The sequence below is a fragment of the Urtica dioica genome, chromosome 12, assembly GCF_054948205.1.
Source record: "Urtica dioica subsp. dioica isolate 48M chromosome 12, U.dioica_male_clone48M_v1_H2, whole genome shotgun sequence".
In the NCBI taxonomy this organism is placed as follows: domain Eukaryota; kingdom Viridiplantae; phylum Streptophyta; class Magnoliopsida; order Rosales; family Urticaceae; genus Urtica; species Urtica dioica.
The window spans coordinates 20,821,589-20,848,109 of record NC_142767.1 but is presented as its reverse complement, the minus strand read 5'-3'; the positions used below and the strand labels follow the sequence as shown (position 1 = coordinate 20,848,109).

The following is a 26,521-nucleotide window of genomic DNA, read 5'->3' as shown; positions in this document are numbered from 1 at the left end:
GTATAGAAAATACAACAAAGATATGATGAGCAAGGGCTACAAAGTATCATCGGCATGGATCGAGATTCTGGTAAAACTTGGTGTAACTAGCAAGATGAAACGTATTTGGGGGGACTTGTATGTAAAATTTATAACTTCGGATTTATAAAGAGAGATTTATTTTCTGGGCCTCAAAAGTGGAGAAATATCGAGGCTAGATTTTATAGTTGCAAAATATCTAAAACTTGACTTTTTTTTTATATATAAAAAATCGGGACTTTCAGCCTTTTTCACTCTCTCATCATTCCCACTCAAAATGATTTTTTTTTCTTTTCTAATTTAGGATTCTGAAGCTCAAAAGAGTGATAAAAAGTAAGATTTTTGTTTTTATTTCATGTTTGAATTGTTGTAAGATAGTTTTAATAATGATTAAAGTGATAATTAGATGATTTGGATTGGTTTTGAAAAAAATTAGGATGTTTTGAATTTGAAATTTTTTTTCCGATGAAATTCATAGTTATTTACGATGTTTATTATAAAAGTCAAAGATTTAAGTGATTTTAAGTTTTGTTCAGATGATTTCCAATGAATTCGGAAGAAATTCGAAGATTTAAGATGAATTCGAATGAAATTCAAATATTTAAATTCGGATTCCGATGAAATTTAATGTTTTAAAATGAAAAATGGAATGAAAGGGTATATTTGTCTGAATTTAGGAGAAAAGTCCAATTTTGAATTTTTCTCAACTAGTGGGTCTAGTCTTAGTATTTCTTCACTTTAGAAGCCCAAAAAATAAAATTTATCTTCATAAATCTTGCTGTCAAAAGTCAATAAATAGAGCCATCATCTGCTATTCTAAGGCCTTTTATAAATTAGTATTCTTGTTTTTCCAAACCCAAATTAAATAATAATAAATTACAATAACAACGAAACTTGCTGTATCTAATTTTATTTTAACAATGTTTTTTTTTCGAAAAAAAGAAATTATTTAGACACTGTCATGAAACTGCTGAGATCGACAGTAAAAATAATTTATCGCTTTAAAATTCTATATGTAACCTATAAAAAAATATTAACAATTGATACAAACATTTTTGTGAATTTTATTTATTTTATTATATTTACAAACTTAAACTCTTTTAGAAATCCATTAATTTTAACTTCTTGTTCTGCTCGAAAATTGTTATATTTAGAGTTATTGACGGCAAAAGTATTCAAAGTTATTAATTATTGCACTTTAATACTCGATCTTTAGAAGTTGTGGGAAGAATAATCATTGTTAAAAAATTGTGTCTCCGTTAGTACTTTGATCATCGTAAATGGATGAGACACGTATGACTGAGATTGTTTCATAAATAATTTTATCCCTTTTTTAAAATCAATTTATTAAAATTGGAGTCTTCGCTTAAATACCTAAATCGAGAAAGCCCCAAAATCAAATCTTGCGCGGTGGACCAGCAGAGCACAGATCACTGATCGTTTCCCCAAAATCTTAATTACTTCTCCCCGAACCGACTCCATCAATCCCTAGCCCCCACGACTTGCACGAACAATGGTTTCTTTATAAATTATTTGTTTTTAAATTACTTTATAAAGTATTTATCAACTTGAATCAATCTTAACCGTGAAATATTAGTTTAACGGCTAAATGGAGACATAATTTTTTAAACATAAGAGTATATTTTCATAACTTTTAAAAATGGAGTGTTAAAATACAATAAATGAAAAAACTTTGAATATTTTTGTCACCTGTTGTAACTCTTTCTTTTATATAACTGGTCGCCTATTAGTTGTTTGTCCTCCGTAATGGTTTCTTGCCTAAAGTTTCCAAAGTTCAACGTTTTTCTTATGGTCTAACAAATTTACATAGTAGAGAAAATGTCAACATAATTTTTCTGTTCTATATTTCTTCTGATGGACCCGTAGGGTTGGTAACAATTGAATGATTGAGTTAAATTAAGGATCAATTTCTCTTATCAAATCCATGGCCACACGATCGATTCGGAAGAAACTCCAAAACAGCCATAAGCGATCTTCGAACCCCAAACTTGACCCTCGCTCTTCTTCTTCTTCTTCTTCTCCTTCTCCTTCAGTGATGGCTTCTTGGCCAAATTACAGAACTGTCCCTGTCTTGTTCACCGTTTTCCTCATCTTGTGCGTCGTCGTCGTCGTCAGTCTCGGAGTCTCTTCGAATGTCTGGACGAAGCTGGGAAACGACGCCGTTTCGCCGCGGGTTTACTCGATCGAAGTGGTCAACGAGTTTCATCACGATCCTCTCGCATTTACTCAGGTAAAAACAGAAATCAAAACTCTCTCTGCGAACAGAAATCAAAACTCTCTCTGCGACCCATTTTCTTTTTTATGGCCGTGCATTTGTATTATCTATTGTTTTTCCCGTTGGATATACATTCAGTAGTTTTCTAACTGAAAAATATGCGATCTTTTCATGTAATCACTCCACACATTGTGAATGATCAAAACTCACGTTGACCCAGCTAATTTGGTGTTTTGACCATGAATTATATGAAACACAGTTGAGTGGTGACAGACACTAATTGTTAGTCTTTTTCAGGGCCTTGTTTATGGAGGCAATGATACTCTATACGAGTCGACTGGCTTGTACAGACGGGTGAGTCTCGTTTCATGGGATCTTCGTAATCGAATTTCGCAAACTTAATATTACAATCGTTTTGTTTGGCTATTATGGTTTTGGATTTCGGGTCGATAAAATTTCTGCTGAATTGTTTCAGTCATCTCTGCGTCGGGTAGCTCTTCAAACTGGGAAGGTATATACATATTTGTACTTAAAAACAGGAATCTCAATGTGATAGGGTTAGCTTTTTTTTTTTTTTTCAAATGATATTTTGCCTCTGAAACTGTTGTCTTAACATTTCAGGTCGAGGTGATCTATAAGATGGATGATACTGTTTTCGGTGAAGGGTTGACTATGATTGACGAAAGGTATATTGCGTACCGTTTATTCTTACTTACTCGAAAATTGGAAGAATGATAATATTTTGTTTTTTTTCTTTTGTAATCATATAAAAGCAAATACTGATTCAGAAGTTTATGTGCTGTTTTTTAGGCTGTTTCAAGTAGCTTGGTTGACGCAAACCGGTTACATATATAACCGAAATAATTTTAGCCAAGTTAGTACTTTCCGAATCATCTTATATTGGAGTTCATTTCCTTTTTATACGTGCTGACACTTTGCTCCCAATATTTTTTTACAACATAAAAAGATATTAATATTAACCGATGAGTTTGCTTGGATCACAATTATTATATGATGTAGTTCTCTCAGTCGGGTCAAGTCCATGTTAAATAAATTTATATTTTCTAAATATTTTCACAACTTTTTTCCTAATGCAGGTCAAGGAATTTACTCATCAGATGACCGACGGTTGGGGATTGGCAACTGATGGAAAAGTTTTGTTTGGAAGCGACGGGACGTCAACAATTTACAAGATCGACCCTAAAACAATGAAAGGTCTTATTTTCTTTTCCATCCGATAGTTAGCCATCCTCATTCGTATGGCCTGATCACCCACTTCTAAATTTTTTTTTTTTTTTTTTTTTTTGGTTGCAGACATTAACAAGCCTGTGGTCAAGTTCAATGGTAAACAAGTGCCGTACTTAAACGAGCTAGAGTTCGTTCAAAACGAGGTTTGGGCAAACATTTACGGGGTAAGTCTCTCTTCATCCTTGAATATACTTTATTCATCGTGTTGTTTTTATTCCCTTAGTGTTTTTATTAATACCAAACAGTCATATAACTACATAAAACTCTGTCTCAGCTTGAATTGCTGTTATTTACCTCAAATGGCATTTAACATGGCATGCAGATAGATTGCATTGCTAGAATTTCACCAACCGATGGCAGCGTCGTTGGATTCATTCTCCTTCCAGAGCTGAGGTCATTGGTTCACCAGCACAATTTTGATATATTTTTTTTTTTTTTCAATTTGGTTTTAGCTTATTCATGTATTTAATCTAATTTGCTCTCTACTTTTGCAGGGCGAAACTTATAGCAGATGGGTATCGGGTAAAAAAAAAAATTGCTGAAATATAATGTAAATCATTGGCGGTCGTCGTTCACTTTTCTAATCTTTTTTTTCCCTCTTTCCCAGGGTTTTGATGTTCTGAATGGCATTGCATGGGACAGCGAAAAACAACGCATTTTCGGTGAGTTCTACGCTACCTCTTCATTCATGTTATAAGCTTTTCCTACGAATAAATTAAGCTTGGTTTTAAGTTCTAAGCATGTAAATGTTTGCAGTGACGGGGAAATTGTGGCCGAAGATTTTTGAGATCAGAGTGCGTCCGAGTAATATTCAGTTCAAGCCCCACGAGATCGAGAAGCTGTGTGTGTTGCCTCCGAACCATTTCTCTTTCGCGTAGCCAAATCATATATTATTGTCCGATTTCCACACATGTGTAATCTCTGTAATTGTATCATACCTCGTGTGTGAATATTATTTTACCATCAAGTGGCTCGCTCAAGCTTCAGGTTCTTTGTGAATATTATCAACTCAAAGTCTCAAACAACGTGTCTAATAACATTACACCAAAATAACCTATTAGGCACAAAACAATGGAATAATTCCAATATAAATGAAACACGTGTTCAGTTCGAAAAAGTACTTTACTAAACGGATCAATACAATAAATTTATAAACAATTAAGTCATATAAAACTTATTATTTGCTAATTAACCAATATTTAATTAATTATAGCCATTGATTTTATTAAAAATAATTGGTTGGCAATTTTGTCCAAATAGCTACCCCGACCATTGATTGTCAATAAGCATAATTAGAAAACTAGTTAATATATGAGATGTTATATTATTTTTTTTTATTTTGGTAAGCAGATCATGAAAGTATTGATTAAGTGGAAATATATATTCATATATGAAAGAACAAAAGAAAGGAAAAAGATCTTCACTCGCATAACATCGCCTATATACAATGCAACTATCATTAACACGATGACACGGCGATACACGTTTTAATTTTATTTTTTAAACACTAATCCGAATTTGCATCATAGAGATATATTCAAAACACTATCCCACAATCTAAGATTTTTCAGCCGAAAATAATGAATCTAAGTTGAACCATGGGAAAATGTCTTCCGATAAGACCCCAATAAAAAAAAAAAAAAAAAAAAAAATTCATAATAAACAAATATTTATTTTACTTATTTCTCTTCTTCTCTATCTGAAAAAATGTCTTCCGATATATTACTAGTCGTAAAGCAAAAGCTATTGATGCCAGTCTCACTCTTCGGAATCGAAATCAAGCTTTGGATTCTGATCGCTCTCGGCGTTTCCTTCGCAGCCTTCGCTTCTATCACCATCCTCTGTCTCTGCTGTAGTCTTTGCCGTACGAAAAAGCCGTCGTACGATAGGCCGAATAATCTGGTCCGAAATAATACCGACCGTAGCAGATCATCCGAGTCGACGAAAGGCAATAAGAAGTCAATAACTGCGAGTCCTCGGACGAGTAGTGGTACGCACAGGATCGACGTGGAACCGAGAGCCTCGACTCAGTCCGATGGGTGGAGAAGATCGTTCAGTCTGTTGGCCATTGAAATAGCCACGAACGAGCTGAGCAGAGACAACGTGATTGGTCATGGAGATTCTGGCACTGTTTATCACGGTGTTTTGTTGGATGGCACTAATGTCGCCATTAAGAAATTACTCGTTAACAGGTAAGATATTATGTAAGTATTTATTCATGGAGTTGTAGAAAGATTTATCGGCGAGACTATACACATCTTATTACGATTATGCGCGGTTAGTTCTTCTAGTTTAGTCGAGGTTATTTTGAGAAATTCAAGTTTGGATATGTTAGTTGTGTAATTTTGTCCGTTACGCTAATTAACAAGCGATCGATCCTCAGTTGCGAAGCGGAGGAATTCGTAGCGCAAGTGGAGGAAGTGGGACATGTTCGACACAAGAATCTGGTGAATCTGCTTGGATATTCTATTGAAGGATCTCAAAGGTAATCTCAAATAAATATCAAATCTTATATATAGGCATAATTAAGTTTTTTTTTTTTATATATTATTTTACAGTGTCTCAATGAACTAAATTTAGGCCTTCTGGTCATGGCCTGAACGGTAAACTAAAGACCAGAAGTTCCGTCTTCTAGGAACGGACGGTTCAAAACAGGAAATTTTTTATTTCGGAAACAAAATAAAATAAAATTTGGGTTTTTACAAGAGTCTTTTACAGATTCAAGTTGCATCATCGAACGGCCCTTAAGTTTTTAAATCATTTTTATTTTATAAAAATAAAATCAAAAGGCTTCTTCCGGATTGTATTGTCCGATTCCGATTCCAACAAGGAATCTGGTTCACAAGCCCACCGGAACGGAAGTTTTGGTAGACATTTATGGACAGTTAGAACCGAAAATTTCGACCCCTTCCGGTTCTGACACTCAAGTTTACAATGAACTTGTCGCGTAATTACGTTTTTAACCTTTAAAGTTTTTTTTTTCTTTCCCAGCATTTTGCCTCCTAAAAAAGATGTATTCATATTTTTCTAGTATTTTGCATCTTAAGCTTGGAACATGTATATCTCACTCTCTATGTAATTGTATATATCACTTAATCTCCTCGGTTTTTATAGGATGCTTGTGTACGAGTACGTGGAGAACAAAAGTTTACATTATTGGCTTCACCAATGTCCTGATCAGCTCAGCCCTCTCTCTTGGCCCACTCGAATGGACATCATTTACGGAATAGCCAAAGGGTGAGACATATTGACCAATATATTTACAAATTTATAACTAAGCTACCTAAACTAAAAGATTTGCTAAACAGTCAACATTTTATAAATTTTAAGTAAATTGTAATAATATCGATGTGGCATCTTCTGGGTAGTTTCTGATTTCCAGATTTGCCCTTGTGTTTCACGTTAGTTTTTGTAAGGCTTATAGAATATTTACGTCAATTTGGGCTTGTAAATATCATTTTGTGGCAATTTACTTAAAACTTACAAAAGATTTGGTAAATGGCAAAATTCAATATTTCTTATGACTATATATGTATTGGACCCATTTACACTAAACTAATTAAAATCCAATTATCTAACAAGTTAATGTTGCTTCAGATTGGAGTACCTTCATGATGGGATCGAGCAGAGAATCATTCACAGAGCCTTGAAATCCAGCAACGTAATGTTGGATCAACAATGGAACCCTAAGCTCACTGATTTCGGCGTCGCCAAGCTATTCAGTCCTCAGTGGGGCTTCATACTCATGGAAGCGCTAGGGTTCGTTCCTCGGGGTTTTTTTTGTTCTTCTTTTATTTTAAATTCATGCTGATAATTCTGTGATATTGTTGTGTATGTATAAATCCAGATATGTAGCTCCGGAAAATGATCATAACTCTGCCTATAATTTCACGGAGAAACACGACGTGTATAGCTTTGGAGTACTAACATTAGAGATCATAACCGGAAGAGCTCCGATCGATCGCAGTCGATCTCAAGTATAAACTTCATATTCTATTTGCTGATTTATTAAAAGAAAAAATTAGACAATAACTTAGCCGGATTTTAAGCAAAATAGTCAATATTTAATTTTTTGTCAGCAAAATACATTAAAATTTGACATTGTATATAAATGTTATTCCTTGATTAAATTATATAGAATATTGACACTAAATATAAAATATTCATAAGTTCCCCTACAAAGTTTTTAGTCAAATTTAATAGATCATTTAGAACTAGTCAAAGTTTGTTTAAAGTGAGTGAGATAGCTAAAAGGTGTAGGTACCAAGTTTTTAATAGTTTTTTCAACCCTATGATAAAGTTTTTTGATAGTGATAAATGTTTATAAAAACCGGGAAAAAAAAATTCATCATAATATAAAATAAAAAAATAAAAATTTGACAATGTAAGTTTGACTATTTTACTAATCAATTAGTTTAAATTAAAATAATTCTTTTGTATTATTTTTCCTATATATACATGAGTAAAAGTAAGTATTGTATTTACACCCGGACTATTTTGCTCGTTCAAAACATGGCTATTTCAAAAATTCATAAATATAGATTAACTATTTACCTAATTTTATTATACTAATTATGATGAGGAGATATTTGCAGGCATACGTAATAGAGTGGGTAAAGTCAATGGTAGCGAGTGGGAATATGGGGATTGTGGCTGATCCAAAATTGGGTGAAGCGCCTTCTGTGAAAGACCTGAAGAGGATTTTGTTGATAGCTCTCAGATGTGTGGATTCCAACGAAGAACACAGACCTTCCATTCGAGACGTTACGCTCATGTTCCAGCCACGTGACTTGCTTCTCGACGACGATGACCTATATTTCTTGTGTTAGTTTCACCATAGCTATTCTTTTTTTTATATAAGTTTATTTTTTACAATATTTTTGGCTGTGAAGATAATATTATTGATTGATTAACATAAGCTACTATCTGTTAGTTTGAGATATGGTTTAAAGAAGGAAAAAAAAAACAAATTAATATTTCAATCTTATATCATATATTACATAATATATATCATGTTACATATTCTATTACAAATTAGGAGAATTAATTTTTAGTTAGGCTTTGTGAAAGTATCATGGGGTTCCATCTCAAAACCAATTGGTAATGAGAGGAGTAACTCATGACCTTTATAAGCTCTTGTTAGTTCCCATTCACTTTCGATGTGGGATTCTTAACACGCCCCCTCAAGATGACGGCTCTTTGCGTTCGCTCATCTTGGGCCGAATCCCAACGATTGGATCGGATACCCGTTTGGGCTTAATGGGCTCTGATACCATGTGAAAGTATCATAGGGTTCCATCTCAAAACCAATTGGTAATGAGAGGAGTAATTCATGACCTTTATAAGCTCTTGTTAGTTCTCATTCATTTTCGATGTGGGATTCCTAACACGCCCCCTCAAGATGGCGGCTCTTTGCGTTCGCTCATCTTGGGCCGAATCCCAACGATTGGATCGGATACCCGTTTGGGCTTAATGGGCTCTGATACCATGTGAAAGTATCATGGGGTTCTATCTCAAAACCAATTGGTAATAAGAGGAGTAACCCATGACCTTTATAAGCTTTTGTTAGTTCTCATTCACTTTCGATGTGGGATTCTTAACAGACTTTGTTATCTATTGTAATTTTATTTTGTTGTATTGTGTTTTTTAATGTCTTTTGAGTTTTCTTGTTGATTTTCTTCCAAATTGCTAATGTAATTGTGTTTGGTATTAGTTTATTATGATCGTTTTAATATTATAATTTTCTTGCAATGTGCAAAATCATTGTTGTATTTTAAAATATTGTTGTCTTTTAAATTATGCAAAATAATAAATTTTATATAAAAAAATAATTTTAGAGGTTAATATTAAATAATTATATAAAATCTGGGCATTTTGGAAAATTTTAAAACTTATATAGCAATGAATAGTGCAGCGCTACAAATAACGCTGCATTGTTCAAAATTTTGATCCCACGCTATAATAGCGTGGAATATGAAGACCCACTAGAGCATCTCACGCTATATAGGTGAGATTTGGCGCTCCAGCGGAGATGCTCTAAAACCTTGAGGCAATGTCACGTCATCATAGGTTCTTTAGTGGGAATTAATGAGTTTTTTTATGGGAGAAAAGTCAACTACATTCGAGATTCCATACAAATGACAATCTTGAGAACTACCTATAGATCACCATCGAGTCGACCTAACCTAATTTTTTGTAATTAAGGTAATGAATGTTATTTACAGTTGAGCCTTTTGAGTGCTCATTAACCACCCTCATCCAAAGTTCCAAACGCATATAAAACAAGGATTTAAATACCGCTACCGTTCCGAAGTTCAGAATTTACTGGTAACCGCTGGTACCGTAAAGGAATACCGTGGAAAGCAGGAAAAAAGAAAAGAAAAAAGGGTACCGTTGAACTTACTGTTACCGTTGAGGAATACCGTCAAATACCGTATTTACCGAGATGAATCCAAAAAAAAAATATACAAAAAACATACATAGTACGTAGGATAAAATTCATAAAATTAAAAATAGTGTACAATATTTCAATACATTACTAAATTACAAACACAAAGTTCAATAGTACAAACCAAAATGATAAAGTTCAATAGTACAAATCAAAATGATAAAGTTCAACACAATCCACTAAATACCATAGTTCAAATTCAACATAAAAGAAATAATTTGAACTAAATCATCAAAAACTAACGATAAATTTCGTGAAGAACACTATATATCATCAGATTTTAAGAATTGTCGGTATTTGACCACTTACCGGTAAGTTTCCGTCGGTATGCGTAAAAATTGCCTAAAGACTGTCGGAAACCGGAACAGTTTCCCCGGAATCCAAGAAAAAAAACAGAAAGTAAACGGTTTTGTACATACCGGTACCGGGACTTTGAAAAAAACGGTTTCCGGACTGGTTTCCGTCCGGTTTCCCCGGAATTTCAAACCATGATATAAAGGTTTGATTTAAATCAACTGAAATCAAGTTTTGTCTCCTAAGTACATCGTTCAGATTTGATTTAGGCCTTAAGTGAGAAGTAATAACATTTTTTTACCGAGGCAAAACACCTTATCAATCCATCTTGTTACGCCAATACTTTATTGGGAACCACCGTGTACTCTTAGGCTCCGTTTGGAACCTAGAAAATAGGAGGGAAAGAAAAATAGAAATCCCTCCTATTTTACTTAGGTTGTTTGGATTGAGGAAAATATGGTAGAAAAAAAATATGATGGAAAATGCGAGGGAAAGTGTATAACTAAAATGAGGATTTCATTTTCCTTCGAAAATCAAATGGAAAATGAGAATCTCTCCACATTTGTCTATAATGGGATCACATTTGTCTAGGGTAAAAATGTAAAATTTTTTAAAAATGGACAAAAAATGTAAATAAAAAAATTTAGGGGGGGCTAATTAAAAAAAATCGTGGTAAAAATGAAATTTTTTTTAAAAAATGGGTCAAAAGAGTAAATTTTTTAGGGTAAAAATGTAAAACTTTTTTTAAAATGGGTAAAAAATGTAAATAAAAAAATTTAGGGGGGCTAATTAAAAAAAATCATGGTAAAAATAAAATTTTTTTAAAAAAATGGGTCAAAAGTGTTAATTTTTTAGGGTAAAAATGTAAAACTTTTTAAAAATGGGAAAAAAATGTAAATAAAAAATTTGGGGGGCTATAATTAAAAAAAATTCATGGTAAAAATGTAATTTTTTTAAAAAATGGGTCAAAAGTGTAAATATTTTAGAGTAAAAAATGTAAATTTTTTTAAAAATGGGCAAAAAATGCAAATAAAAAAAATTTGAGGGGGAGGGGGCTAGAGCCCACCCTGGACTTGAGTTAGCTCCGTCCCTAGTCTCATCGTTACTTTCCCGTCAATTTTCTCTCATATTTTCTATGACTTTCAAACACAATTAAAATTTTGACTTTTTCTATTATTTTCCCTTAAATTTTCATTTTTTCTATTATTTTCACTTTCTCTCTTATTTTCCGAGTTCCAAAAGGAGCCTTAGTGTCCCGGGAAATTTCATGTTGTCAAATTTTTAGTGACAACAAGTTTAAACATAGAAAGACTACTTTATATTTTATGGGATTTGAATTCTCGCCATCTCGCATGAGGTCTACTCATATGTTCAGTTGACTTTTTTTTGCTTTAAATAATTTTTATATAAAAAAAATGAGAAAATTTACAAGACTAGTGTTTTGAAAGTGTAACATTTTCAAAATAATAAGTGTTTTAAATCATTTCAATAGCATTTTTTCAAATGGTAAGCAAACATTTTCCATAGAAATAAAACATTAAACAATAAACAAAGTTACATAGAGTCCGAAGCAATTAAGAAAAAAATTGCAAACATCAATGATTACTATTTTCAGTAATAACTGCATTATTTCGGACTGGGAACCGCAAGTTTGATAAATAACCTCTCATGAATTTTTTTTCAACTCTCTTTATTAATCACTTCACTTCACAGCGTGAGAGAGCCCAAACATACTGCTTTTTCATAAAAAAGCATAATACTATACTTCATATATCAAATCAAAACATACACATATATAAAACCCATGTATATTTATAAATTAAAAAAAAAAATACTAAAAAAAAAAAACAACCAACCAATCAATAAGAACAGGTTTTCAGAGGAACGCTCTCAATGGGCAACTTATCCTCGGGAAAAGCACAGTCAAACCTCTCCTTCTTCTCCGCCAACTGATAACACGCCTTGGGAGTCACGTTACTCGTGACCCCCTCAACATTAGTACAATTCCATTGCAGCTTCTTGGGCTTCTCGGTCAAATCGATAGTGACATTCGAAATACAAATCCCCTTGAAAGTATCCCCGGGAATCCCATCCAACCTAGCAGCGTAAGTAACGTTATCGGCCACGAAATCGCGATAATTGATGTCCCCGATGGCCGGGAGGGCCTTGGGGTCCCACCCTGGATCGGGGTGGGACCCGTAGGCCCCGGTCATCCAAAAGACGTACTTCATGGTCTTGAGGACGAAACGACGCGCGAAGATGTCTCTGACGAAGCCGCCGCGGCCGACGCCGGTCTTGATGCGGATCGCGGACTGGGTCGAGAGCGCGACGACGTCCTCGGCTCTGACGTCTTCGATTCCGCCGGACATTTCGCTTCCGAGGGCGATGGTGGCGGAGTCAGGGGAGATGCACGTCAGGCGACGGATCACGAGGTGCTTGTTCGGCATCCCGAACTTGATGCCGTACTGGTCCCACCCGCTCTTCACCGCGATGCAGTCGTCGCCCGAGACGATGAAGCAGTCCTCGATTAGCATGTTCGTGCACGAATCTTTTTTTTTTTAGTAAAATAGTCGTGTTAGTCTTAATTTTTTAGCAAAATAGTCAAAGTTTATATTTGCCTCTCTCATTAAAATATCATTATAATTTTTTTTTAGTGTTATTTCAAGTCTTTTTATTTTACATAAAAAAATAATAATTACCCCTCCTAGATTCTTTTAGTATATTAGCTTAATATCACTAATGAGCTCGGTAACTGTTTTTTGTCACTTTGATCATGGTTTTTTTACTCAAATTTAGCTAGTAATCTAATAACGTGAAGATTTTAGTTATTTTAAAATATCTCAAGTTTGAAAATGATTAGAAAGCTAAAAAAAATGACAAAAACTAGCTAAGATATATATATATATATATATATAATATATATATATATATTATATTAAAATTTTAATATTGTTACGTTTTTAGTTTATAAACCCACACTAAAATTTAAAATCCATTGGCTCGGTTTAGTTATATATATTCAGGAGCTAAATTCGAAATGTTTGCAAAAAAAATAATTATCGACAAGATGAACGAGTCCTCGAAAAAAAAAATAATGTCAGAGTAATCAAGATTTCTCATTTTTCTTGTTTGTGGTAATGTATATATATCAAGTTCAAACATAGTAATTTGTTGAATTTGCTATGAAATCTTTGACTTGCAATAAGTTTTCAACACATCGAATAATTTTGATATACAACAAAGAGTAGAGATTGAGCAATCCTAAAACAAACGATTATATTGATGTGAAGAAAACTCACCCGGGTCGATTCCGTCAGTGTTGGGAGAAGTGACTGGCGCGAGAATTGTAAGCCCTTTCACAATTACGTTGCTGCATAATATAAATAAATAAATATATGGTCAATTTTATGAGAGATTTACTTGTGAATGGTACACCATATTGCATATATAGTGTATGGATGAAAGTGAAATTTACCTGCAGTAAATAGGATGGACAAACCAAGAAGGAGAGTTGACTAGAGTAAGATTGAAGATCTGGACTTGATCGGAATACATAATCTCAATCAAATACGGCCTCGTGGCCGTCATTTTTCCGGCTCGGAATTTCAGCCACCATGGTTCTCCTTGTCCATCTATTGTCCCATTGTTGCCTAATCATCACCCCAAAGTCAAATATTCAATTAAACTTTAAAAAAAAAAAAGTACAATCTGAGTCGCTGATTACAAAATAGACGATCTCTTGATAGTTTTTATTTTTAATAACAAAATGGGTTGGTTACACGAGGCTAACCTAGATTATTTATTTCTATATTATTCGATAAATGTATTTTGAAAATGTGGTTCATCTTTGTTGATACAATATTATGGAATTTGTCATTAAAATTTAAAAAAATAAATTTTTGGCTTAATTTTAATACCGGTAATGACAACATCGGTGAGGTTGGTTCCGAAAATGAGACTGCTGAATCTGGCATCAGGGGCGTCTCTTCCTTTGCCATATGAAGGAAGTAAAGCAACATGTGGCCATTCTGATTCATCCTGTATTTTATATTTATAATTAATTGTCATATGCTATTAAGGAACATCTTAATACTGGGATTTATGACCACAAATTACTTTTTGGGATAAATGTTTGTATTTATTATTATGATTTGTAACATCTAAATTTTTGTAGCAATTTCCACTGTTGTTTATATGGCCATAAATCACGAGAAGCTAGCGCATGTGATCCTAAGCGTATCATAAACTTCCATATTAGAATACTTCTACTACCTTTTAAGCATGCATAGTTAAGTAATTTTAATTAATCGATTAACTAAGAAAATATGCCTTCTTTCAGTAGGATTTTCTTGGAAAAAGGGGAAAAAAAGAACATATTAGGTCGTTTGTCTTTGACTTATTATGCATTCGAAGTTCGAAATTCAACAACCGAATCTCGACAAAACAAAAATATTTAATTAATACTTTAAGATCCTCTTAGAAAATATTGTGGCTGCTTCTACAGGTACATCATTTCTTAACAAAAAATTTAATTTAACTTTTGTTAACTATTTATTTGACGAATAAGTCTAAGACATTAAAGGTTAGATAACCAACTATACGTATACCAAGAAAAAAGTCAAATTTAAAAACAAAATCTTATACTTAAATATCAAAATATAATCCAGAATATAAATATAAAAATAAAATATAAAAAGAATGTATAGTTAGAGAATTTTCAAAAACTACGCTATGATAAACTCATAAACTTCGATTTATATGTCAATAGTATAAAATATATATATATATATATATCCTTTAAATTTATGTAAGGGTTTTACAGCCGCATCCCAAGGAAAAAAAAATTAAATTAATTGTGGCCGGATGTGGCCTAATATGAAGGGTATTTGTGTTTATGTACATATTTTGTGTACATTATTTTTAATTAATGGTATTATGGTATTTTCAAAGTCAACGAAAGACAAAGACACGGTCACGAGTCTCACGACCCACTAAACCATCAAAATAAGAGAAACATGCAGTTACATAATACACGTATACATACACACGTAAACATATATTATTTTATTTATACACATACATAGATATATATACGTTACGTAGAGACCGAGAGAGAGAGAGAGAGGAATTTACCGTGGAGCCGAGAATGACGGCATCTTTGTGGAGGAAGAGGGTGAAGTGGCTGGTGAGGTTGAAACTTCCGGTGACCCATTTCCCCGGCGGCACGATCAGCTCGGCACCGCCGTCCGACGCCACCTTCGCGAGGTGCTCGATCGCCGCCTTGAACGCTTTAGTGTTCGACGTCTTTCCGTCTCCCACGGCCCCGAAATCGGTCACCACAGCACTGTGTTTCCGACCACATGACGGCGATTTTCCGACGACCGGACGGTGACGGTGGTTCGTACTAGCGTGGCTCCTGATTCCTCCTCCGGCGGCGGCTCCGAATTCCGCCAGACTCAGAACCAACCCCAGGATCACAATTGCTGATCCAATTCTAGCCTGAAATTAATTTGTTAAAAAAATTTGAGATAATATTTAAACATATTATTGAAATTGGATGTAAAAAGATATTTTAAAAAAAGTACGTGGGATTGTTTTAGCTTTGGACCGAAGAGCTCCATTTTTTTTTGTCCTGCGATGGGAGATTGGTGAATGGTGTAGGGCGTTTTGTTATTTGGAAAATGGTTTAGGGTCTTTTGAATTTATAGAGGTGATTTAGTGTCTAATATTGGGAAGATTTTATGTTTTTTTTTTTTTGAGTGGTGGTTGTTTATGGGGATTGTTAAAAATTAAAATAGCAAACGTAACTGAAAACTTTTAACTTTATTTTTTTATGAGGTAATAAATAAAGGATAATGCTTTTGGGTTTAAGGAAATATCTAAATATGTTTAAGGAAAAAAATAAAAAAAGAATTAGAAAAGAGGATAATCATAATAAGAATCCTTGATATCCTAACTTAATAATAATAATAATAATAATAATAATAATAATAATAATAATCCTTGATATCCTCGATAAAGACATGAGATTTCCATTCAAATTAATTTGGTGAATGATGATATCTTACTCTTTTTATTATGGAACTTAATATTAAACAATTATTTCTATTGCGAGATCAATATTTGAAAGTCAGTATATGTTTCCCGGGAATATATATGTAACACACTAATGCCGTTAATTAATACAGGATGCTCATATGTTTTATTGTTGATGATCATATCTTTTGGCCATATTCGGTTTTCTTTTCATTTTAATCACTCATTTTTGGAACAAATTGAAGTCTTATTGCATGGGATCGGCTTTTTGGCGATTCCTAGACGTCTGGCCCTTTTTTTTCGTTTCGGCCAACTCGTTGCAAAAAGAAATAGATATGGCCATCCCAATAATAACAACTATAACAGAAATAAGATGACAATTGTTGGTGACTTGGCGCAAGTTTTTCAGCAGTCGTTTTTTTTTCTTCATTTATTTTCACTTTGAAACATGTGTTTAAATAATAATCACAACAACTATAACAGAAATAAGAGCATGGCATATAGTAATTTGGCATCCATAAGTCGTTATAAGGGGTCGCACAACTGAAAGCTACATTCTAAAGTCTAAACCTAACACGTGATATGTGTGATGACTTGGGTGCCTAACGTAATAGTATAGAAATTCTAGTAGGAAAATAGTAAATAGTATAAAGTAACACCACATTGATGCTAAAGCTGAGGTATTTTGTCGATAATTTTCTTCTTTCTTTTACCAATTGACCAAATCTAAAGAGTGCTATCAAAGTTTTAGTAGTCATCATATTAACTAAATTTAAAAGTTGATCACCAAATTAAATATCAAATTTACATAGTAATTACGTATACTATTTTCTCAATAGTAATTTTGAAGGCTGATTCAGTTCTTATAGATACGAGAACCCAGATTCTCATCATATTTGCAAATAATATTAAAAAAAATCATCAAATTCACCAATACTGATATTTTATCTTAAAATTATGTCAGTTAATACGCCTAAGAGCCTGACTTGTGTTGCACTACGTACCTCTTTCTTGTGAAGTCTATAAATGACGAGAGGTCTTGCAAGTCACTGAGTGGGATATTGTGTTGTTGGTGAGGTGATGATGAAAGTAATTCATGCTTCTTCTATTAGACTCACCGTTTTTTATTACTATTTTTCATTCTTACATTCATACATTATATGTACAGTTTGATTAGATTTAATATTTAATCACAAATTGCAAAGAAATATATTAAACTTTAAGAATTAAAACATTTCGCTATTTCTAAATATTGAAATTAGGCGAAGAGATTTCACAAGAAAGAAGTAGACCACCACCACCTTAATCAGCTCTTGGGAGTATAGACTCGTAACACATCACGAAGTTTTTATTCTAATTAATATATATATATATATATATATATATATATATAAGTAAATATGATAGTATTTTTGGAATATATAAATATGTGCCATAGATTGCAAAGATTTTTCAGTAATATCTAAGTTATTGCTATATATATATAATTCGAGTACATACACAATTCAAAAGCTAATAAATTCAACCTTTATAATTAGTATTGTTATACATTAAATATGTATCATGATGGCGTGGGACAGGAAACGGAAATATCATTCTGAATCTATGTAAAATAAAAGAGGATTCTTATTCTATTTTATTTTTCTTTTCAAAGTCATGCATGCATGAATGCATGACTACAAATCGCCAAAGAAGTCGCATATCTTTGGAATAAATAAAAAAAAAGATATTTTGCCATACTTTGCTGATCCATAAAAGTTTGAGAAAATGTTTATAAATACATCAGTTTTGGCAAAAAGCACTCTTGCAAAAATTGCAATTGTGTGAGACATATGTAAAATGTGTGCTACCCACGTATACGCGTACGTTTCTTTAAAGGCTTGCTTGCGCTCGCCCATGCCAAGCGTCTATTGTCACTTGCTCACAACGACACGCACATGTAAATATATATATATATATATATATATATATATATATATATATATATATATATATATACAAGCATGTATAAATAGGGATGACAATTTCGTGTTCGTGTCGTGTTAATCGTGTTTGTATAAATAATTGCTAGAACCAAATCCGACCATTTATTAATCGTGTTTGAAATCAAGATCCAAATCTGACCGTTTATTTTTTTTACAGATCCATAACCATTTAATAGTCGTGTTAAAATGGGTATTTAACCGTGTTTTAACCGTGTTTAGACATTCAGACTCAATTAGTTGCGATATAATTATAAAAAACATAACAATTTTAAGATCAAAATTGTCCTCTTTCTTTTTTAACTAACTTCCGATACATCGACACTATTTGTTCAACTGATTTAGAATCACAATCCATTTATAGCGCCTGTAAAAAAATAAAAATAAAAACACTTACACAAAAAACAAACACACTTTAAACTCAAGCCAAAATCAGAATTAAAATCACATAAATTGAATATGATACGTTATTATGAGATGATAGTTATTGTGATTGTAAATTGTAATTGTTCGATATGAATTGAATTGAATTGAAATAAAATAAAATTGTATGTGATACGGTATTATGAGACTACAGTTATTGTGACTGTCAATTTCAAATTGTGATATTTCAATATGAATTTAATTGAAATCCAATAAAATTGAATATGATACGTTATTATGAGATGATAGTTATTATGATTTTGAATGAAAATTGTTCGATATGAATTGAAATAAAACAAAATTGAATATGATACGTTATTATGAGATTATAGTAATTGTGATTGTTCGAAATGAATTGGGATTCTTATTGCTCCCGTTAAGTCAATTGGTATACTATTGACTATATATGTTATCATACGTGAATTTATATTTATACGAATATACTTTATTTATCATCATGTTTTCTAATATCAATTTTATGTTTATAATTATAATTTTATGTTTATAGTTATAAATTTATAATTTTACATATATAATATTAATCGTGTTTAAATGGATCGTAAGCGTGCTATTACTCGTAATCGTGTTAATTGAATCATATTCGTGCGGGTCGTAATCGTGTTTCGTGTCGACCATTTAATAATCGTGTTAATCGATTTTTTATCGTGTTACCGTAATCGTGTCGTTTTGAACCATTATTTAATCGTGTTAGCGTGTTCGATCCAATTAAGAACCGTCCCATTTATTGAGATCCAAATCCGCTTTATATCGTGTCATAATCATTTCGTGTTTCGTGTCCAGACCAAATTGCCACCCCTAATAAGGCCCATACTTATTCTCTACATTGTCATGTATATTATTTAGATGATGATGATATAATCAAGGAGAAAAAAAGAGCTCAAGTGATCTCATCAGACCTATCTATATATGCATGGCCAGTTTGTAATACTACTTTGGTAACATAGGACTTATTCTTTTAGAATAACAGAATAACTTTAAAAAATACAACAATATATTCTCAAGGGTAAATAAAATGTATACGGTACGAATAATTCGAGAAGAAGAAAAATTGCGAGCACAAATAAAAGAGTTATATAGAAATCGTGATTATCATTGACTCATTTTTACTGAATTTAATTGAAGATGACGGGACTAATTTTTTCACCTTAATAGGTAGAGAATCGTTCACCAAACTAGTGACTTCAAACACTCAGCCACGTAATCGTTCAAACTTCAAAGTTGTTTCTCTTTATTGGTTATTGATTGTGTTTTGAGCATGTTTATCAACTGTTTTACTTTTCTCTTTAAGGATTATGTAAAAGTAAAACACGGTACAAGAAGGGGAAGAAGAAATGGCTCCTGGGAACAACAAATTTTTTTTTGTTCAGGCACAACATTCCTTAAATTTTTATTTATTTAAACGTCTATGATCATCTTTTTACTACCATATAATCTGTAGTTCCAAATTTTTTATTGCAAGAAATATAATAGGCTTAAATTCCTAATTTTCTTCGATAATGAATAAATTAATGGCTACTAACATAATTTAAAATAATTAAAGAGGCTTGTAACTAGTAATATTAGTTACTAGTTACAATAAATAATATTAAAGAGGTTGGGTCCTACTCTTTTTCTTTAAGCCAAAAGGAAACACAGACCCGGCCCAAACTCATTTATTGGAGGGCCAGGTTGACCGGACTTAAGGAATAGGATCTTATGCCCAATCCAAGACCAAATTCTCGACATTCAATGTCGAGGGTCGGGCTCGGACTTGAAAATGGCCTAAACTATACTTCAAAAAGCCTAAATTATAATCATAAAAAAAATCTTATATTTCAAAAATTACACTTTTAACACGTGTATTGGAGTGTCGGGCCTAAGGAATACAACAAAAGAAGAAGAAGAAGAAGCAATGCTGTCAAAGGGAAAGAAGACGAAGAGCAGTGGGGATGACAGGCCCCCACCTCACGGCACGGAAAAGCGTCCCACCTCCGTCCTGCCCCAAGTGCAAGGAACCATTTGTGAACAAGATTGTAGTTGCCAATCACAATTGCAGCAAGTGAAAAATATTATTTTATATTTTAAATAATACTATCTGATGGCTTAAATATTTGAATGAAATTAAAGTGTGTCAAAAGCGAGATCATTGCATACGACAAACGACATTAATATCAATAATTAAACGCTTATATTCTTCACAAAGACCAAATCCATCGAAGAATTGGTGGACGGGAAGCAGAAGGTGGCCGTGAGTAGTGGGGTTGGGAATAGTGGGACTGACAAGAAGCCGTCCAATACAAGGCCTCACCTCACCGCAAGGAACAATGCCCCAACTATGTTTTGCCCCAAGTGCAACAGAAAAGTCGGCAACAACACTTAACTTCTCCGCCATATCCACGTGTACTCTCAAAGTGACACGGTTGACACCGTACACTCTAATATTATTTTTTAATTTTATATTTATTGTGGATTGAATAATACTATCTGATGGGTTTACTAATTGGTTTAGTTTAATATTTTATATTTTAATGTAGTTCGCATCTCATTTTTTTAAAATAAATATACCTATAGGTATCAAAAGGGTCGGGCCGGGATGGCCTATCTCTTTTTTTTTTCAATCCCAAAGGAGGTCCGGATCCGATCCAAACCAAACTCTTTTATTGAAGGCCTGGACAGGCTAGGCCTGAATATAAGACCTTAGACCCAACCCAAGACCAAGCTCTCGGCCATCTGGTCGTTCAGGTTTGAGCTTGAAAATGGCCTAAATTATTACCTACCAAACTAGCTAGACAAACCAAGCGCGCGATCATATACACTGTGATGGGAGGGTCGAGGTTCGAGCCTGGATTTGAAAATGGCATGAATTATTGCTTACCAAACTAGTTAAACAAACCAAGCGTGCAATCATATACACACTGTGATGGGTAAATAAAATATAGATTGTTACAAATTAAAAAAAAATGATGAAGACCAACATCTAGAGTTGGAATTTAGAAATTTCTATGATCGTTATTACTAAACTGATCTTGTAGTTTAAGATGGAAGTACGTACGCATTCAACTTATTTTCATAATTATAATTAACATGAATTATATATCAAAAACCACAAATAAACTTTAAAAATGACCTGAACTGAAAACGCCAAGAAATCGTGTTTTTTCTCATGTTATAAATTGATATAAAATACAAAAACCGCATATTAAATTTTAGACAAACTCGAAACTGAATGAAAGTATAGATAGACCAAAAATATAAATATAAATAAAATGTATGAATCATGAGAAAAAAATAAAAATAAAAGTAAGAATAAAATACCAACTTTCGGGTTTCTTTTCTGCAAGGACATTTGGTGAGTGTCTCGGCTAAATAGCAAAGACGCGGCAGAGTTCGACGAGTGCATTGAATTTTTGACATATTATATGTTGATTATAGATAAGTAGCTAACGTCTACAAGTTTATTGGGTGGTTCGATTTCCATGCGTTTGTAAATGAGTTGTCAATGAATACAAATTTTATTTGATTTGTTTGAAAATGTTTGTTTTTTATAATTCCGGTTTTTGTTATTTTAACCGCTATGAGCATGAATTGTTATTGGTATGAAAAAGGTCATCATGTTCAGATGGTACCGGCTTAACGGTGGCCGCCGACACCGTCCGGTCTTAGCGGTATAACGGCCACTGCTAAGTCGTCAGTAACGGTATCGGTACCATTAAGCCATGGACAGCAGTGGTGAGCCTTCTGCAGGTGCAGGTACCAATAAGCCATTATGCCAGTAAAGATCCGTTGCTAAAATAGAAAGTTGCATTTGTCAGCTTTTATTTTTTTATGTTTTTTTTTAATATTAGCCGTCTGATTTGCTGACGGCTTAATGGTAGCCGTTAAGCACTTCCGTTAGATACCGCTACCGTTAAACTAACGGTAGCAATTAATGGCTTAACGGTAGTACCGCTACCATTAAGCCGGTGGTAAAGCCTTAACGGCTAAATGGTAGCCAATGGTGGCCGTTTGTACACCATGAGAAAACGGTAAAGTTAATCAAGAATCACAAATATATAAATAAAAAAGAGACTTAGCTAAATAGCCAATTTTAAAATATTGAATTTGCAAAATAGTCGACGTTTGTTTAAAGTTTGCGAAATAACCAAAATTTGTAATAGTCAAGTTTAAAAAAAAATTGACCATTGGATTATTTTTTTTTTAAAGTGATAAATTGCTTAAAATAATTGTCAAAAAATTTAATCTTGGTGTAAAAAAAAATTAACATAATTTTGGCTATTTTACTGAAAATTTGAAACTTTGACTATTTTGCTAATCAATTAATTTCAAATGATTATTTGGTATAATTTTTCCAAAATATAATAAATAATGAAACATGTATACGAGCTACGAATTTAGAAAAGAAACAAGAGAGGTAAGAACTACTGAAAAACAAACGTTAGATGGCTGAAAAAATAAGATGTTAAGTCAAATATTGATTAAAATTTATTTATAAAGACTTTCATGCATTTTTTGTTTGTTAAAAAAAATTGAATTTAGCTAGCGGAATCCTCCAACGATACTTGTTAATTTTGGTTAATAGGTATGTTGTAATATTTAACCACGAGCGTTAGATAGAATACAATTTTGACGCTAGCGTGTCCTAATCAAAATTTTAATTTTAGACAGGAAAAATAATTTCATCACATATTTTTTTTTAAAGCAGTTTCGCTGCGAGTGGATATTGAACCCACGACCTCTACTTTAGAGGTAGTGTAGAATTACTACTTAGGCTATGATAGGAATAACATTTCGTCGGATCTTTTAAGGATACAATATTTGAACATAACGTGAGTGAGAGGAAGGGACAAAGAGATATCAGAGAAAATTATTGAAAAAGAGGGGTAAAATTCTCAATATAACTGAAATGAATGACAAAATAACCTTAAACTCAAAACCCTGATTACAACTATATGTTGTAGCATTTTACAAAGTTTATACATTGCAAATATAGTTTATATTAAATATCTAGCAAAATTTAATACAATAATTTGAATATATCACTATCCTAATTTTTTTCAATGTTTTCATGATAAGTTGATAATTTTTTTAACAAAATTGTTGCAGCTAGCTATTTTCTAAATTTATTCTAGCCAAATTTCACTTCATTGAAAAAAATAGCTCACAAAGTTCATACTAAATTAATTAATTAAAGAATAAATTTACTTTTTAATTAATAAATTTATAACATATATAGTAAATTGAGTGTGGACTATTAAGCTATTGGACTGATAGTGTTTTTTAAAAATCCACAAATAATTCTATATGATATAATATTGGGCAGTGTAGCAAAATAGACAAAATGAAACTATGGAATTTGTTTTTAGTCTACGTTTCACAACTTTTAGGAAACTAGCCAACAGATTTATGTGGTGATAATTAAGGTCTGATTTGCTATTATTTATCAACAAATTCGTCATTTTCTCTTTCATACTTTTTTCCTACACTTTTTCACATAAAATTTTTAAAAAATCATATTTATCTCATATGAACTCGAAATTGATTGATTCCAAATCCTACGGATTCGTGACGCAGAGATCTTCAAAAATAGATCTATTGTATTTGATGAAAAATCATGTTTAATACCATAGATGTAAAAAAATCACGTTACTACCTTAAATATGAAAATAACTGAATTTTTTTGAAATTATAAAAAAAATGGAAACGTAAATATGATGTATTAAACATAATTTTTCATCAAACGCAATGGATCTATTTTTGAAGATCTCGACGTCACGAATTTGGAGGATCTGAGATCACTCAATTTCGAGTTTTTATGAGAAATATATGAATTTTTGAAGTTTTGATGCTAAAAAAAATTATTTGAAAAAAAATAAGAGAGAGAAAGTGACAAATTTGTTAATAAATAAGGGCAAATCAGACCTTAATTATTGCCACATAAGTCATTCGAGTATATCTTTAAAAATTGTCAAGCGTAGGCTAGATCCAAAATCACATGTTTAAAGTGGCTTAATTAGTTACAAATCTCTATAATATTTGTAAAAAGAACCAATAAACAAAAACAATTAAGGTGAACATACTAGAATCTCCCCTCTTTGTCACATTTTATTATTGAGTGTGTTTGGCACAGCTTATTTTAGGCTGTTTTTGTTTTTACAAAAAACTAAACCGTTTCTTAGTGTTTGGTGAAACAGTTTGTAAAAAAAATTTCAAAAACGATTTCTAAAATTGTACGTGAGAGTTAAAAGCCAGGAATCTTAGCTTTTTCAAAAAACGTTTTAGCCTCCTCATATACAATTACGTTTTATCCTCATATATCCTCAAAAATCGTTTAAGCCTCCTAAAATCTCTCTAACCTAGCGTACACTGAGTTATACAAACCCAGTCGCAAGAAGAAAACGTAAACAAATATACTAAAATATCTCAACAGAAATCTCAACAAACTCGTGTATAAATAATTTGAATTAACACATCGCTTATTGCGACTTCAGAAAATACGAGTTTCATTTACAAAATCAAACCTGTACAAACCGCATCTACCACTCCTAATCAGTCTCAGAATATCTCCCACAACCTGGAAAGAACAGAATCAAGGTTAGTATTTCTAAACAAACTCAATAGACGTTTTACTAATTCTAATCTGCAAAAGACATTGTGACCATCAAATTAACAGAATCAAGGTCATATAACTTATCAAATTAACACTTACGTAGTAATAAAAAAAAACCTCTCTCTCTGGTAGACGCTGTGACCATCAAAACTGATTAACTTAACCTGTGTGTGAAGGTTTTTCCATCTTGATTAGGGCTTTATCACGAAAAACTGATTACAATTAGATTTTGTAGACAGATATATATCACATATGTCATGCGCACAAGAATCTGAGATTTACAGGGAAAAAAAAATATTTATAAAAAAAAAAAAAATCAACATCGGCAAACATATCCCAGACAACCCATGTCCTCTTCCGATACTCCGACGCCGATCTCAAGGTCGAAACAAAAACAATCAGCTCAAAACCCCAAACCAGAAACCTTAGATCTCAAAATCCCCAAACAAAAAAATCAACTCAACTGATTTGAAGAAATAATTGAGCTTACCTCGACCGCGAGCTCTGACCGCCGATTCATACATCGACAAACATATCCAAGACAACCCATGTCCTCTTCCGATACTCCGACGCCGATCTCAAGGTCGAAACAAAAACAATCAGCTCAAAACCCCAAACCAGAAACCCTAGATCTGGTCGCGAGCTCGATTTGATGTAATAACTTGAACTTACCTCGATCGCGAGCTCTGGCCGCCGAATTCGTTTCCCGGCGTTGTGTGCCTCACGCTCGGTCGCTCGCTCTCTCTCTCTCTCGGTCGCTCCTGGTCGCTCTCTCTCTCTCTCTCTCTCTCTCTCTTAAAAAATATCGCGAGTCTGTCGGCAAGAGAAAGGGTTGAGAGAGAAGAATTAGGACTAAATGAAAACCCTGAAAAAAATATATACGGCTTATTTTTTTATCTAGTCAATAGAAAAGTTCAAAAATATTTGTGATCCCATACTTTACAATAGAAAATATTTAGTAGTAGATAACAAAACTTAAGACAGAATTATATGTTCATTTAAAATTAATTTTATCAGCTGCCATTCATTTTTTTTTAAGGTTAAAACTCTTGAAAAATGTCTATTTATAAATATCAAGTTATAATTTACAATCTATTTATAGTCTAGGCTTTTGTATTCCCTCAACAAAGTAGATCAATTGTCGATAGTTTTTTTAGGGCTCGGGTTGTTTCAAATAAAATATTATATTCAATATTTTTTTTATAAAACATTACAAAAATTTATGTTAT

At 32.7% G+C, this 26,521-nt stretch overlaps 3 protein-coding genes across 3 annotated transcripts; 2 read left to right on the top strand and 1 right to left on the bottom strand.

Moving 5' to 3' along the window:
- The first annotated feature begins 1,830 nt into the window (after window positions 1–1,830).
- Window positions 1,831–4,462, top strand: QC (glutaminyl cyclase). The gene is made up of 11 exons (XM_089604452.1): window positions 1,831–2,269; window positions 2,552–2,608; window positions 2,730–2,765; window positions 2,876–2,940; window positions 3,065–3,128; window positions 3,352–3,469; window positions 3,569–3,666; window positions 3,825–3,895; window positions 3,997–4,024; window positions 4,110–4,164; window positions 4,259–4,462. The coding sequence occupies exons 1-11, from the start codon at window positions 1,964–1,966 to the stop codon at window positions 4,378–4,380; spliced, it is 1,020 nt and encodes a 339-aa protein (XP_089460578.1). The 5' UTR covers window positions 1,831–1,963; the 3' UTR covers window positions 4,381–4,462.
- Window positions 4,463–5,161: 699 nt separating this feature from the next.
- LOC149380200 (putative serine/threonine-protein kinase At1g01540) lies at window positions 5,162–8,387 on the top strand. Its single transcript, XM_089604177.1, has 6 exons — window positions 5,162–5,694; window positions 5,886–5,987; window positions 6,617–6,739; window positions 7,100–7,261; window positions 7,350–7,479; window positions 8,098–8,387. Exons 1-6 carry the CDS (start codon window positions 5,210–5,212, stop codon window positions 8,329–8,331), a joined length of 1,236 nt encoding a protein of 411 aa, XP_089460303.1. The 5' UTR covers window positions 5,162–5,209; the 3' UTR covers window positions 8,332–8,387.
- Window positions 8,388–12,103: 3,716 nt separating this feature from the next.
- Window positions 12,104–16,017, bottom strand: LOC149380199 (putative polygalacturonase). The gene is made up of 6 exons (XM_089603079.1): window positions 15,830–16,017; window positions 15,378–15,743; window positions 14,162–14,282; window positions 13,720–13,894; window positions 13,544–13,614; window positions 12,104–12,792 (listed from the first exon to the last, which is right to left on the bottom strand). The coding sequence occupies exons 1-6, from the start codon at window positions 15,863–15,865 to the stop codon at window positions 12,104–12,106; spliced, it is 1,458 nt and encodes a 485-aa protein (XP_089459205.1). The 5' UTR covers window positions 15,866–16,017.
- Window positions 16,018–26,521: the final 10,504 nt, after the last annotated feature.